The 16,072-nt window shown below is 34.3% G+C and overlaps 1 protein-coding gene across 50 annotated transcripts in view; it reads right to left on the bottom strand.

Moving 5' to 3' along the window:
• The window catches only part of TTN (titin), a 282,255-nt gene that overhangs the window by 200,369 nt on the left and 65,814 nt on the right, over positions 1 to 16,072 (bottom strand). For all 50 annotated transcript variants that reach the window (XM_073646811.1, XM_073646863.1, XM_073646839.1 and 47 more), the window contains one exon: positions 243 to 518. In XM_073646811.1, the coding sequence (XP_073502912.1) occupies positions 243 to 518 (276 nt within the window). The remainder of the gene's footprint in view (positions 1 to 242; positions 519 to 16,072) is intronic.

The following is a 16,072-nucleotide window of genomic DNA, read 5'->3' as shown; positions in this document are numbered from 1 at the left end:
CTATAACACTTTAAAGACTTCAAAGACCCCAAAGAAGAATTCATGTTTCTATTAAAACCAGTATATAATTAAGCTTGATGTGTCTTCTCAAAGTTTGTTGACTCCAATAATATTACCAATGCTTAAGGCTTTTGTGATAAGACATTGGTGGAATATTATTGTTTCACTTCACCTGTCAAAATACTTCCCAGAAAAAAAGAAGAAAGCAATTTGTGAATGATGTGCTGTTATTATTTACTCACCAGTTACTTTCAGGGTTGCAGTGGAGCTTACACTACCAAATTGGTTTGAAGCTTTGCAGCTGTATTCGCCACAGTCGATGACTTGAGGTTTTAGTACTTCCAGAGTAGAAACGTGGTTTGAAGTCTTTACAGAATATTTGTCGCTTTCGTAAATTTCCCGTCCGGACTTAAACCATTGGAACTTGATGTCTGCTGCAGGCTCTGTCTCACAGGTGAAGAATGCAGAGTGCCCAACTGCAACTTCTATTGACTCAATCCTCTTTTTCAGCACAGGGCCTGAAAATGGAAATGTTAAGATAAATTAAGTAGCTATTAAAAAAAAATAAAAAGTTAAAAGTAAAATAATTGTAAAGTGAACAATCCAGGAAAAGTGATGATAGAGTGGCTGTGTGGATGAAAGGAAATGGTTAGCAGTGTTCACCATATTACATGACTACGTAACTCAACTCCAAAATCATGTGAACATCATGCATAAGAATGTGATTTATTACGTCATGGGGAAAAATAGCTGAAAATAATAGTCATTAGATTATTGTTCCAAAAAGTGATTACTCTGAGGAAATGGAAAATATCACATGTGCTTACAGCATGCATTTAAGTCTTCATTTCAATACTGTGATTTAAATAAGAAGATGATAAAACATTAGATTGACATAGTGCATTGGTATAGAGAGTTACAGAAATGTGAACTATGCAATACACCATTTTGAGGATATTGGGATGAATGGTACAAACAATTAGGGTTAGATTTGTTTTTAGATTAGTGTATTTATAAGTAAATAACTTTTACTCAGAGGTATCAAAAGCTGTTCATATATATAACTTTGTAAATATGCTAGGTTTAGAATTGTTTTTTAGAACATTCAAAAGTTTTTCTAAGAGTTGTCCACCTTAGACAACCCATACTAGATTATACTACTCTAACCCCTTTATGATCTACTAATAAAATGTTTTAAGGCATAAAGGTATCTATAAAAATCAATGGACACCAATGAGCTTCCTTCATAAAAATGGGGTGTTACAAAGAGCATACCCTTCCCACCCTCACTATAATTCGGTTTTGGAGACGCAGAGTTGTTTCCTAAACTAGACATCCCTTTTCCCACCTCATGTACTACTTCTACCATTTCACAAAATCAAACATCAAATATATAAAAATAATTACACCAACATATGTCATTATAACCTCCAGTCAAAACAGGCATAAAAATGAAGAAAGTGAATTGACTGGTTGATTTAAAGAACATTGATGCTTTTTAGAAATATTTTTCTGCATGAGAGCCAACATGATTTTACACCAATTGTATTTCTCTGTCTCATTTGCAATGAACATTACTAACCAAGATAAAAAAATATTTTTTGATTTGGACACAGTTCCCTTCTAAAAGTAGAAAGTTATATTTTTTAAACAGCTTTTGATAATCTGTCTTATTATAAACAGCTCTCAAATTATTTGAAACATTTAATGTTTTGTAAGAAGGATAATAAAATTAATATGGATAATAGTGATCCACATAAACTTTTTATTTTAGTATTTAATAAAGCTGATCCTTTTCCATATCAGCTTTTTCCACTTTTCTCCACAATTAAAACGCACACCAGTTAGGTCCAACAATTTATTTTTTCAATTAAGTTTTCATAGCTTGATAAAAAATATTTTTGTAAGGGGAAATAACTCAGCCTTAGATTAGATAATTAATAAGTAAACACTTGGAAATAAGTATTAATTTTAAGGAGTATTTATTAATTTTAGTTAATGAAAAAGGGCTAGGAACAAGCCACGAGTATAATATAGTAGATTGTTAGGTGAAATAGTATAGGTAATGGCAACAGACACAAATTGGAATTCTTGTTGCCCTCCTATACCAAAAGGTATATTTTTAAAGTTAGCAAACAAGTATTATTTAATTATCCCCATGATCCAACCTCTTTTAACTACTGTGAGATTCGCTGATGTTGTTGCTTTGCCAGCCTCATTCAAAGCTTCACACGTGTACTCTCCTTGGTGTGAATCCATGTGTATTTTCTTGATTACTAATGTATAGATATCATTACTTTCTGAACAAATGAAATCTATGCCTGAAGACAACAATCTACCCATGAAGTACCAGTTCACATACTTAGCATTGGATATAGTTGCTTTAAAAGTAACAGAACTACCTTCATCAGCATCAATATCTATTAAACTCTGCTTGATTAATATAGTATTTTCTTCATATATCTCCCCAGGTTTTTCTAATTTCTTTACTATTTCCACTTGTCCCTGAAATGAAATTGTTGAAGACATAACCTCATCTGTGTCATAAGCTGCACCCACGTCTTTTATATCAGTGTTAACCAAAACAATATTATGGGTTTCTATAGGAGACATATGTTCAAAGTCTCCTGCCTCTGTCAATATATCAAGTTGTCGGATTTCTACATTGTCTGCGGCAGTTCCAAATGTCTCTCGTTTTTCACATTCCAAACTCTCCTTTTCTTCACACATTACAGCCCGTAATGCAGCATTTAATTCGGACTTAAGGTCAGCCCTTTGAGGATATATATTAGGAAGTGACAAAGTAATTTCTTCAGTGGCAAAATTGTTTGCTGTGATTATACATGTGCATAAGGTATGATTTGATTCTTTCATTATTTGGATATTTCTAACTTGAATATCTTCCAAATTCTTAAGAAATTCTGCAGACAAGATATGCCTTTCATTTTGTAATACAGAATATAAGGCACTTTTAACATGACCTTTAATATCAAGACAAAAACTTTTTGGACTATCAGAAGTAAGAGGTTCTTCTTTAGTATACATTTCCAGATCAAATACCTCAGGAGCACCCATAGGCTGATTTACTTGAATCTCTATACTTAAATTTTCTGCGTCTGCTTTCTCTACCACCTTCAAATTTTCTTCCTGTATAGAATGTTTTTCTTCCAGATTTAAAGGAAGTCGTATTGACTGTCCTTCCTGGATTCTTGAAGCAGAATCTTGCTGAGCTTCATCTAAAACTTTAACACTTTCTGTTGTAATACCATGATTCTCAACAGAATAAATTTCTAAGGGAAATGAAAACTCATTAAAAATTTTACAAGTATACATATCAGTGTCTGGCATACTATTGTCATGAGCCTCATCAATAGTCCTACTCTCATCTGTTGAACATAGTTGCATAACCAGCTGGTAGTCTTCTTTCTGTAGGCTACCTCTTTGCTCTTTTTGTGGTATCAGTTGATCTTCTTTCGGAAGTTGAACAAAATCTTCCACAACATTAGCTAATTTCAGTTGTTCATGTTCCAAAACACTACTAGGATTTATAGTTTCAGGACTTGTTTGCAGAGTTTGTACAGACTCTGCTGAAAGAACACTTTTATCTTCAATAGTCAAACAGCAATTGTAGCTTTTCTCCATTTTGTTTAATGCAGTATATGATCTGGGATCTGTAAGGGTAGGTTGTTCTTCTTTGGGTAATACTAATTCGGATTGTATAGTCTGTAGATGTAAAAGTGGTAATTTTTCTGTGGAAAAGTTCAACTTTATTTCCTCACCAACAGATTCTATATAACCTGTATTTAAACATACAATGGGAAGTTTTTCATCAGACAATGAAGAAAGTATAAGACTTAGACTTTTGGTGAGATCTGCTTGGTCTTCAGATGGCACATCATAGCAGAAAGGTTCTTCACTTCTTAGTTGTGCTTGGGAATCTATAACTTGTACATTAATAGGTGGTTTCCGTTCTGCTTGAAACTCAGCAACTCTTCCATCTTTACTCCCTGAGATTGCTGATGCGAATTCACACGGAATCTGTTTTCTTTCTTCGGAAACTGAACTGCTTGATATAAAGGTTTCTTTCATATGGAAAGCTTTAAAGTCTTTACTATGTTCGTAAGGAAGTTCTTGCTCCTTCATCATGGTATTTTGTGAATCTATTATTGAGATTACTAAAGGATCTAACAATACTGTCTCTGCTCTTGTAGGTAGCTGTGCCAAGTCTATCTCCTTAAGTTGAGGACTATCTTGTCTACCCAACTGTTCCTCATCAAATTCTGCATTGTGAAATTGTAACATCTGCTTCGCATCAAAGGACATTATATGTTTTGCTTCGGCTGTAACTGCAATATACTTTGTTTTTTCCTCGCTTTCCACTCTTGCCTTGTCTGTTTTAGGGTGCATCTCTTTGAATTCAGATTCCTTATGCGTTGATGTTATTTCCTCGGTAACGGATAACTGTAGAGGCAGGATTTGTGAGCTAGCTAACTCTTTGATGTCAGGACTTACAATCTGTTTATCGTACTGCTCGATTACATTTTCTGAAACTACAGAAGCAGTTAAAGGGATTAGTTCCTTCTCCTTAGACTCATTATATAAGGCTTGTTGTTCATTAGCTAGTAATTCCTGGACTATGCCAACCTCTTCTCTTTCTGCAGAGTATTTTCCTTCTATGCCAATGGTATACAGCATTGTGTCACGCTCCTGCAGTCCAGCCCAGGCATCGCCAGTTAGATTAACAGCATATAATCGTGTTTCTGTGGTTTCCTGAATAGATGATTTCTTGTAAGACTTTGTAGCCTTTATATGTGGCTCTTTAATAACCGTACTCAAAGCTTTGTCCACTGTAACATCGTCTGTATTTTTGCTGTCTGACAACTCATGCAACTCCAGTTTTGCATCAATTTGTTTTCTAATCTCTATGCTGTGTACTGTGAGATATGAGCTACACATAGTCTCACCTTGGTCATTAGTAGCAATACATGTATATTCTCCCTCATTATCTTTATTCACATAAGGAATGATACAACTGTATTCACTGCCATCATATACAAATTTGTAGGTCTCACAAGAATTTAACATGTTTCCATTATGCATCCACTGAATTTTTGGTTTGGGGAACACGCTAATTGTAACTGATAATTTGACTACATCTCCTATCCTAGCCTCCACTGATGAGAGTTGCTGTATGAAGACTGGAAAACTAGCTTCCTTTTCAATCTCTAGTTTACTTGAGTCTAATGAAGATTCAGGCATAGATTCAAGAGTTCTAACATTAGGTTTTTTTAAATGCAGGTTGCTTTTGTAGGTTTCTGTTGTCTCCTCCTCTGTAGATATTATAAAAGAACTAGTCACGTCTGCACAAAAAAAGAAGTTAATAGTATTATATTAATTATTTATTACTGTATATCTGACACTAAATTATTCATTGTACTCTGATTTTAGATTTTAATATGTCCCTATTTTTTACTTTGATTCAATGCATACTTATACATACATTAAAAATCACATTCAACATACTAAATGTAGCATAGAGAAAAAAAAATACATTTCAAGAATAAAATCAAAGCTTAATTTAATTACTAGTATCCAACAATTGACATGCAAATTATTATACATTTTTGGCCTACTGTATATAAAAGATACTGTTAAAAAAGTTGTCATTAAGGTTCACCATACACATTAGATCACATTAGACTCAGTCTACTCCTATCCCTCCTGACTCCCCCATACACATGAACGCTCGACTTGGCTGAGAGTTCATGTTTTCTTTATGAGAAAGCCACTGCCTGACTCTTCTGGCAGTGGCTTATCTCATCAAGAGACAAAAAGAATTGACTGCTGAAATTCAGCAGGCCAGATCCTTATCTTCCATGGGATCATCAATCAAGCGAAAGTTGGGAGGCCCCCATATAAATTAGGCTAATTTCTGATCTCGTCGATATTTTCAAGGTTGAACAACTTTTTTTGTAATGTATATTGAAGCCTTCACACCCATTACTTTATTAAACAGATGTTGATTTTTGTAACTTGGCATCCCCTATCACAGTACTGACAAGAAAAATCTGAGTTTTGTTGACCCACTTTGATGAATATTAAGAACATAAAAATGTAATATTTCCAATCTAAAGGGAAACATTCAAAGCAAAAAAACACAAATAATAATAGAAACATGAAATTAAGTCCGATTTCACAATTAAGTTAAATATAAACACTTTGTCCAGTTTGGACAACTCATGTTCAATGTTATAAGGTTAATGTTATTGATGAGAGAAGTGTCCTAAAGCATCCATTTTAGATTTCTATGAGGTTCAATGAAAAGCATGGGCCATTTAAATAAAAAAAACAAAACGTGAATACTCCGCTGTGCCGATAACAGCTTATCTATGAAAAATGCAGGAGTGCAATAGGGTCTTATCCAACATAAATAATTGGTACAGGAATATTAGAACTGCTCACCTAATAGGGTTGTGTGAAACACAACACCTAAAAAGCTTGGAATCCAGATGCTGCAGCTTCCTGGGGATATGTCAGAAATAGATGCCGGAAATGAAAGTTGTTCTGCGCTCTCTGGAGTCACGACAAACAAGTAGTAAGGATAAAGATGTAGGTTTATTTGTTTATTCGTTTCAGAGTCCACTAACTCCTTCCTCAGGACAACCATACATAACCTATGAAGAAGTCGGTGAACTCTGAAATGGGTAGACAAATAAACCTACAATTTTATCCTTACTACTGGTTTGTCATGACTCCAGAGAGCACAGAACAACTTGCATTCCCGGCATCTATTGATAACAGCTTATCGGCACAGCGGATGCTCTTGAATGATTACAGTTCTTTGTAGTGAGTGGGATGTCAAGTAGGGACCATCTCCAAATTTATTCATATCTACAAACAAGTTATATGCACAGGAGTTTTAAAAGGCAAATGACCCCATTAAACCATTAGTTCTGTTTTGTTGAGATTTGTCAAATACATTTCTGACAGACTTCTTATTAAAACCTGCCACTTTGTCAGCATGTGTTATCTCAATGCTTTAGGTTTCACTATGTAGTAGGGCGACTTGCTACAACTATCAGAAACTTGAATGCCATTTAGCAAATCTCTTCATATTTAGATTTGCTTTGAGTTTTAGTTGAGAGAAAAATTATATTTTTTTATTAACTTAAAAAAATGATTAGAAACTTTGTAAATAATTAGCTTTATTGCTTGGGATCAAATTCTAAATATCTGGATCTATCAGCTTATTAAATAAAGGCAGCATTTTACAACTACAAAATAGCTAAAATGGCACAAAAAAACAATGTGTTGCCATTTGGTAACTAAGAGCGCTGAAATAATACATCGGAGAGGTAATCTGGTGAATTTCTGAGGGGTGATTAAAAAGATGCTATGAATGCATAGTATGGACCTGTACCAATAATATTCTGCCCTTACTAAAAACAACATATTGAAATGACGGGTCCACTTTTGTAAAATATTATGTCTTTAAAAATTGGGACAAAATCAATAAAGCAAATGATTTACAAAATGACTTTATTACTTAGACTACGTAGAACCACAGTTCCCTCTATGCCTTGCTTATGCTTTGGAAATTATTAAGTGAGTTAAATATTCTAACCTTGCAGTCAGAGCTGTAAATAGGCTGACTAATCTGCATTAATAAGTTGTTTTAACTATTTATTTTCCAGAGCGCACATCTTAGAGAGAACAGAATACGTAAAAATTTTGTAATTTAAGAGTTTTCAATTAACAGTTTAAAAAATACAAAAACACACAAAATGTTGCTCATACTTTTCTTAACATTTTATTAAATTAACATAATAGTACAATGAAAAATGCAACAGTTGAGTAAATTGTAAATTTTTACCATGCTGTACATTTACTGTATGTTTTGTTTGTTTTTGGTAGCTATGTCAGTGAGTGGCAAAAATTACTCTTTATCAAAAGGTACATCGTCATATTATTCTAATCATAAAATTGCTGCCCATACTTACAACTGTGTATATCACAATAGTAGCTTCAAAGAAATTACATTTGTATTTATGAAATGTGATGGTATAAATATGGACTAAAAGTTTTATTTGTAAGACCAGGCTTACTCTGCATTACTCAAGATGATGTTAAGGTAACTTGCAACTTTTTGGGACTTCAAACTCAACCATTTAATTAAAATACATTTTGTGAAATTACTTTAAGGCTAACAAAAGCCCAAAAATTGGTTGTGAATTGATTCTAACATGCAACCAATTACAGGGGTATTCTCAAGTTCGGAAAGGATCCTTTATCTATTGAATTGGAAATAACTTCCCTCTTGGAACGCCACAATCCCGAGATCTAGCACTCTGAAGAACCCTGTATGAATGGAACGTTGGTCAATCATGCACATTTCTGCTCCATTCATTCTTATGGGGGTGCCGAAAACCGGTCCCATTAAAAATGAAATGTGCAGCAAACGATTCACACAAGTCTCTGGTTCTTGGTATTGATGAGGATCCCATAGGTTAGACAATCAATGATCAGTAAATTATACCCTAACCTATGGTTAGCATATAACTTTCAAACTTATGGGAAAGATTAATAATAGTCACATGGCAGGCCAATATATAATACATTTAAAAAATCCAATTGTTTTTTTAAATATAATAATCAGTTAACAAATATAAAGCAACCCCTTAGTTGCATTATTACTAATTATCCCGATGTGAATGAAGTTAGCAATGTAAGGTGTATATATACATATTTATATATATATGTATATATATATATATATATATATATATATATATATATATACACAGTATATGTAAAGATGGAAATATTCACTGTTTATGCTGCTACATGTCTTCAAATGTGCTGTAAAATAATACACAGAAGAATGAAAAAGCTTCTATTATATAGGTACTTCTATTTTTATTTCATGACTACAATGCCTGATTATCAAACACATACATCCTCATTTAAACATTATCATAGGAAGTTATACAGCATAAATAAACTCTGACCAACACAAAATCCGAGATGGTCATACACAGAATTGTATCCTAAACAGACATTATATATTACCATTACCAGTTCCTAACATGTTATGAATATTTACACTGAAAACACAAAAGTTTTAACAGACCACAGTTTAGCATCAAAGCTTACAGTAAAGAATACATGTGGCAAAATGGCAGTGATCATTTATTTGACATTATTTGTCATCAAGTTTTGTAGAGTGCAAAATTATCAGCTTGGAAGAAAAAAAATAGTTTTTCACTATATGCTATTGTTTTATCATAAGCGATGCAATGGTTTCTGCAGTTCCTTCTTTATTTGTAGCCAAACATTTGTATTGGCCTTCGTCATCAGCATCAACATTATCTATTGTTAACTGATGACAGCCATTTTGATCCTCTTCAAGTATATACTTTTCCCCTTGAACCAAACTATCATCTTTATACCAACAAACATCTGGCACAGGGGTGCCATCAACTACACATTTGAAATTGGCTTGGGTTCCTACTGATGCTGTTGAGTCCAGAATTGGTATTAAGAACTTTGGAGGGAATTGTGTAACTTGAAACTCAAAGCAACAACTTTCAGAACCTTTAGCATTAAATTGTATAGCTTCCTCTGAAGAAGGCTTATCAAAAACATCAAATTGTATATTTAAGCATTTCTCACTACCTTCTTCGCATTCACTTCCAGTGATAGCAATCAGCTCAATAGCTTTATTCGCTTCGTTATTATCACTCTGAAACTCAAACTCAACTTCTATTTCTTCTTCGTTCTCATTTAAAATGTTTTGCTCTATAGTTTCCTCATATCCCTGAGTTGTGCATTCCGTACCCGCTAAAGGAAAATCAATGGATTCCTTAATTTCTTCTTTAGCAGCATCTTCGCCTGTAACAACTAACAAAGCTCTGCAAGATACCTCTCCATAACTGTTCTCTGCTTTGCAAATGTATGCTGCTGCATCAGACATGTTCACACCACATATCATAAGACTTTGCTTTTCTTTTTCTTCTCTTATAACAAATTTTGTAGAATCTGGTGTTATGCATTCACTTTCTTTGAACCATTTAATAGTTGGTGTGGGCATACCATTTACAGAGCAATGAAATTCTGCATCTGATCCTGGTGCTACATTCAAATGAGAAATGTGCTCATGAAATTGAGGTGGTTTTTCAGTTACTTCAAAGTTTATTTTTACATCATCAGTATCTTTTGATTCACTCCCTGTATTTTGATCGTCAAATGCCAAAGGAAGTACATCCAGAGAAATTACCATGCTTTTACTTTCAGGGGAAAATTCAGGAATAGTTATGATTTTCACCTGCTTCTCAAAATCTTTAACTTCACTTTCATCCAACTCAACTTCCAAAAGAATTTCCTGAGGTGAAGGAGACCTTGACGTTGTATTTTGCTCCATATCAAACTCCATTACATGCTGATGAGTTACAGGAGGTGGCAAAGCACAAGATTTGCCATCAAGAGGTAAAATGTCCACCTGAGTAAAACTTTTTGCTTCTCCCATAGGGTTCACTGCAATGCAACTATATTTTCCACCTTCATTAAGTTGTATGTTGTGAATTTCTAGTATATGAACATTGCCTTCTTCTCTCATTTTGATTCTGTCTTCCTGTTTAAGTATCGCTGAATCTCTGCACCATGTCACAACTGGTGAGGGGCAACCTACAACTTCTGCAGCAAAGCTCAATGTATTATTTTCAAAAATCCGTTTTTTAAGAAATGGTTTCATAAATGCTGGTGGCTTTTGAACCTCTCTGCCTAAATCTTCCTCATCCTCTTTCCCAACTTTTCCAGGGTTTGTTAAGCCTATTTGTGAAGGGCCAACAATATCAGAAGATGCCTGAAATTCTGATCCACCAGAGTCCAACAATTGTTGAACTGGTGTAAAGTAACGATCAGGAGAAGTTGCAGGTATCAGAAATGATTCACTTAAAGGAGAGCAAAATTGCTCAGAAGAAGATGGTGGAGTGAAAAATTGTTCAATATCGATAGCTTCATCACTAAAGATACTGCTGGCTTCAATTGACATCTCTGATTCTGGAGAAAATGGTCGAGCAGACTGATTCTTATAAAATTCATATACAGTATCAAAGGTGACATCTTCAACCTCCAGTGATGTTATCTGTCCCATAGTCAAGTCTTTCTTACTTTTTACATCTTCTAGTAGTATAGAAGGGGATTGAGCAGTAATCTGTGAGTGAGCTATATTGAATTGAGCAACTTCAATCATATTTTCTAAAGCCACATTTTCAGAAGTGCTTACATCTTCCTTCAGATAATCATTTCCTTGAATATCCTCTAGATTATTTTCATTCAGATTCCTATGCTGTCCACGTTTTTCACATTCAATACTTTCATTGTCCACAATTGACATTAGATAGTCATTACATATATCTTCACCTTCAAAAATGCCAAGGTATGAAATATCTTCAATTTCATTTAAACTTTGTACGTCATCTTTTTGAACAAACTTATCCAAATTTAATCGGAAATTGTTGTCTTCTGATGGTGGTATTACTAGTTTCTCGGTTTGTGCGATGTTCTCTTTTTCTGTTTTGTTTGCTTTTTCTGAGTCAATTGGTTTTGCCTCTAACGGCTTTGGTTCAGAACATATTACTGGAGTTTTCACCATAGACCGCCGTCTAGGAGGGGGTGTTGGTAATTCTTTCTTAACACTAATATTTACTGACTCACTTAGCAATTGTCTTTGGCCAGTGCTGATGGTTTCAACAAGAGAACTCTTTCGGATAATAGTTTTATTGTCAGTACCAGGTTTATTTCTTACAAAAGAATGTCTCCTTTGAGGCACTACTGGTAAGGCCTTCTTCATGTCTGCTGTCTCTTCACTTACTTTTCCTTGATCAACAGTTGCTGGTTTGTTTTCATTGTCAATAGTAGATTTACTTTTAATAAAGGAGCGTCTTCTTTTAGGTACCATAGGCAAATCCTTTATAGTGGCATCACTAACAAGATCTTTATAAACAAGACCCAGACTTTGTTCTGTAGAACTTTCTCTTGCGGCATCAAGCTTAATTTCAATTGTTTCATTACTTTTAAACTGTAAAACTGCAGATACTGATTCCTGGAGAACAGTTTTATTGTCTGCAATAATAACTGAAAGTGTTATATCTTGTTCTTCAGTTGATTGTGGAACAGCATCTCTTTCAACTTTTTCATCTTCTATATCCTTAGCAAAACTACTTACAGTGTCATTCAACTCTGTTCTTTCACTAACAACATCACTCTTGGTGATACCTGTAATATCTGTCCCATCATAGATTGAAGATTGTGGACTTTGGACTTTTACCGTTAAGTCTATTTGATCATTCTGAGTGCTTCTTTTACCAATAATGGTCTCATCGATTCCATGTATCAGATTATCATTGATTTCTGTATTACATGCAATTGAAGTTGATATGCCTTCAGGTTCTTTAAGATTAACTGGGGAAACAACAGTTTGTGCCTCATTTTCTAAAATGGTTTTATCCTCTTTCGAGGTGTCTGTGATGATTTGATGCCATGTCAGCTGTGGTTCAGAATCCTCTGATATAATACATTCAAGAACAGGACAAGCCTCTTCTTTGACATCTACTTCAATTTCATTCTCTTCAATAGCTTCCTTTGCTTTACTGGACACATCAAAACCAAAGGTAAACTTGTGTTTGATTTTTTGTTTGTTATTAGTAGTAGACTTTTTCTGTTCAATTTCAACTGTCTGGAAGGTTTCTTCTAATTCTTCAAAATCAGGAACTGGAGTTGGTGCAGTAACTTTAATTTCCACAGGCAACGATAAAGATATGTCTGATTTGCGAGGAATTTCATAGCCAACTTGTGGGAGCTGAAGACTGAATCTACCATCTGTAAGAGACTTTTCTTCAGGATTGGCAAAAAGTGATACAAGTTCTTCATCCTCATCTTCAGTGAAATGCTCGGATATAAGCATCTCACATTTCATTAAGGTTTTATCTTCACTTTGGTCCTGATTTTCTCTACTTTTAACTTTAAGTTTGCCAAATCTTGTGTCGGTTCCATATTGGTTAAATATTACACATGTTATAGAACCAGAATTTTGAGGAAGAACAGTAGAGAATGTTAAAGTGGATTTTGCTTCTGTGGTAAGTATAACCACATCTTCATTTCGGGGAACTGATTTGTCATTATTGTACCAAGAAACAGTTGGTTGAGGATAACCATTGAAATTACATGTAAAAGTGCATGAATCACCTTCAAACACTTCCTGAGATTCCATTTTATGAGTAAACATAGGTGCACTTGGAAACATCTTCTTGTAATCAGTGTTTTCAGAAATCTCAGGACCCGCATTAGGATGAACACTGCCAGACTTAATTTCTTTCAAAGCTGGCAATTCTAATTCCACATCTTTTTCCCCAGACTCATCATAAGTGTCAATCAGTAAACTTTTTTCAACATTTAATTCATGTAGAATTTCTTTGTCTTCGCTATATGGTGAAAATTCTGACTTTTCATATACTCTTTCAGAAAAAGTTTTGGCTTGAAAACTTTCTTTATTTTTTAAAGCAGTCACTTTCTCTTGCTGATCAGTTAGCGGTGTTTTTGATACATTTTGTTCAATAAATTTAAATGAATCGGAACATTCTAATTTTGTATATTCATTTGCTTTTGCAAGTCTAGTATCTTCAACCAAAGAGAAATCAGAAGCTGGTGTTACTATAGTATTCTCTTCTTCGTTCATTTCAGGAGATATTTGAGGAATGGTTTCTTCACTGCTGACTGCCTGCTGAGGTTTATTAGTAATTGAAGATGACAGGTCAGATTCATGGGAACGTTTTGTTTGTTGCAATCCCAATTGGTTTATTTCAGTGAAATTGGGTAATTCTGGCTCATGCCTTTCATAAAGTAAATGTTGACCATCATTGATATCTTTTCCAACAAGTAATGAGTCCATTTCAGAATAATATTCTTGTACTTTTTCATCTATATTTCCAAACATTTCTTGAATAGGTTTTTCTCTTTGTTTTGTTTCAAACAAAGTTTGCTTGCTTTCACTGTATTCTACTCTTTCTATGGATGATTCAATCAAATTTGATTTAGGCAGATCCTGCAAGACTTTGTAGACATCAGATTTTTCAGTCTCTGACTGTTCTGTCCTTAGTAATTCCAAATCATCTTTTCCAACTTCAGTAACGTTTATAAATCGTGTACCCAAAGCATCATCTTCTGCATATATTTGTTTGCTTTGAGTAGACAACTCTTTCTGGTCTTGATCCTGTTTGTGGTTTTCCTTAGCTGTATCGGATTCTAGCAGCTTTTCCTTGGAGGTTGCCTCATTGGCTAGTAAACGCATTAAAATAGCTTCAGTAGGTTTTTGTAAAATTTTTGATGTAACAGAATTGTTTAGTTGAATTGCTTCCGGTATTACTAGAGCTGTAACTGGTTCGTGTATTTGGATGGACTCTTTAATATCCAGATCTTTCTCCACTTTCTGTGATACACTCATTGTCAGTGGTATGGCATCCTTTTCTGAAATATCTAAATGACTTTCAACAATAGAAATAACAACTCCTTCATTCACTGCTGTACTTTTCTCATGTAAAGAGTTGTCAATAAGTTCATGAATTTTCTCATGTTCACGAAGACTCAGCTTTTCTTCAACAATATTTTGTGCAGAAATATATTCTGGTCTACTTTCAGAAGATAACTGGAAAATTCTAGATTTAACAGGTGTATACATTTCAATTGGTTCAGAGGCATCTAATTTACTGTCTTGCATTTGTTTTCGGAGATCACCAGTGACAGTTGCTGGCTTACTGGAATTCATTTCCATTACAGGCTTTTGTTTTTCTAGAATATCATCTAAAAGTAACTGTTCTCTATGAATTTCTTCCTGCCTAACATTTACAGATTTGGAAAGGTTATCAAATGCTTCCATTTCTACATGTGTTTTATGTTCCAGATTTGGTGTATACATTTCATCATATGTTCTAGATGTTATGTGTCCAATGGTTTGAGTCTTTTCTTGCAACTTCAATTCTCCAGGTAGGAATGTATGTTCCTTCCTGTGTTCATTGTCTTTCTTGTCATGACTTTGTAGGCTTGCTACATGCGCAAACTTACCAAAATTAAGATCTTTATCAGAACTTTTTTTATGTTCTTCTTGCACCATATCTGTATAACTTTGATAGGTATTACTAGCCTGAAATGGTCCTTGACGTATTTTGGATCTGACGGGCTCATTCATTTGAATTGTTTCTTCAAATGATTCTAGTTTATTTGTCGTTTCTTCTTTCTGTATTGATTGCAGAAATGGCTGAGCAGAAAATGATTCTAATTTTGTTAAGTCTTTAGGTTCTCTATGTGCTTGTACAGGAAAGTTAATATTATCCCTAGGAATTTTATCGGAAGCATCTGCCAAGGCATCATGTATATCCGGAGACTGAAAGAATTTAACTTCACTCTGGCTGAATGTCTGTGCAGTTTGAGACACATAACTGATTTCTGAACGATCTTGGAGTACTTTTGATTTGATGGGTTCATTAATTTGTATGAGCTCCGTCAATTCCAAAGTACTATCTGTTTCTTCTGCCGTATCATTTTTAATGTTAGGTAAAACAATATCAGGACTAAAAAACGACTCTGCAGGTGTTGTTTGCTCAATATTGTCTTTCTGCTGATCACTCTCATTAATAATTTCATTAAAAGTGCTTTTACTGACTGCACTAATTCTCTCATTATGAATTATCGTAGTTTCATCTTCTGCATTTTTGAGTATAGATGAATCAAAGATGCCAGTTTCCCTTATTTCTTGTGGTTCATTACTTATATCTGGCTCAATTATTTGTGGAATGGAAAAGGGGAGCTTGTCCAGTCCTGAAACTTTTTTAGGCTCTCGTGTTACATCTAAAAATGAGCTCAGTTTACAGGTTTCCTTTTCAAAGTGGAAACTTGTGTCACTCTGTAAAGACTCAAGGTCCATATCAGAGTACAAATCAGAAGAGCAAATTGAACTTCTGCTTCCTCTTGCACGCTTGAGCTCTCGCAACTTTTGCATTTTCGCTTGTATTTCTTTGTC

The sequence above is a fragment of the Phyllobates terribilis genome, unplaced genomic scaffold (genome assembly GCF_046119375.1).
Source record: "Phyllobates terribilis strain yellow unplaced genomic scaffold, ASM4611937v1 Scaffold_9__5_contigs__length_417890890, whole genome shotgun sequence".
NCBI classification, from domain to species: domain Eukaryota; kingdom Metazoa; phylum Chordata; class Amphibia; order Anura; family Dendrobatidae; genus Phyllobates; species Phyllobates terribilis.
The sequence above is the reverse complement of the archived record's forward strand: the minus strand, read 5'-3'. Positions and strand labels throughout refer to the sequence as shown.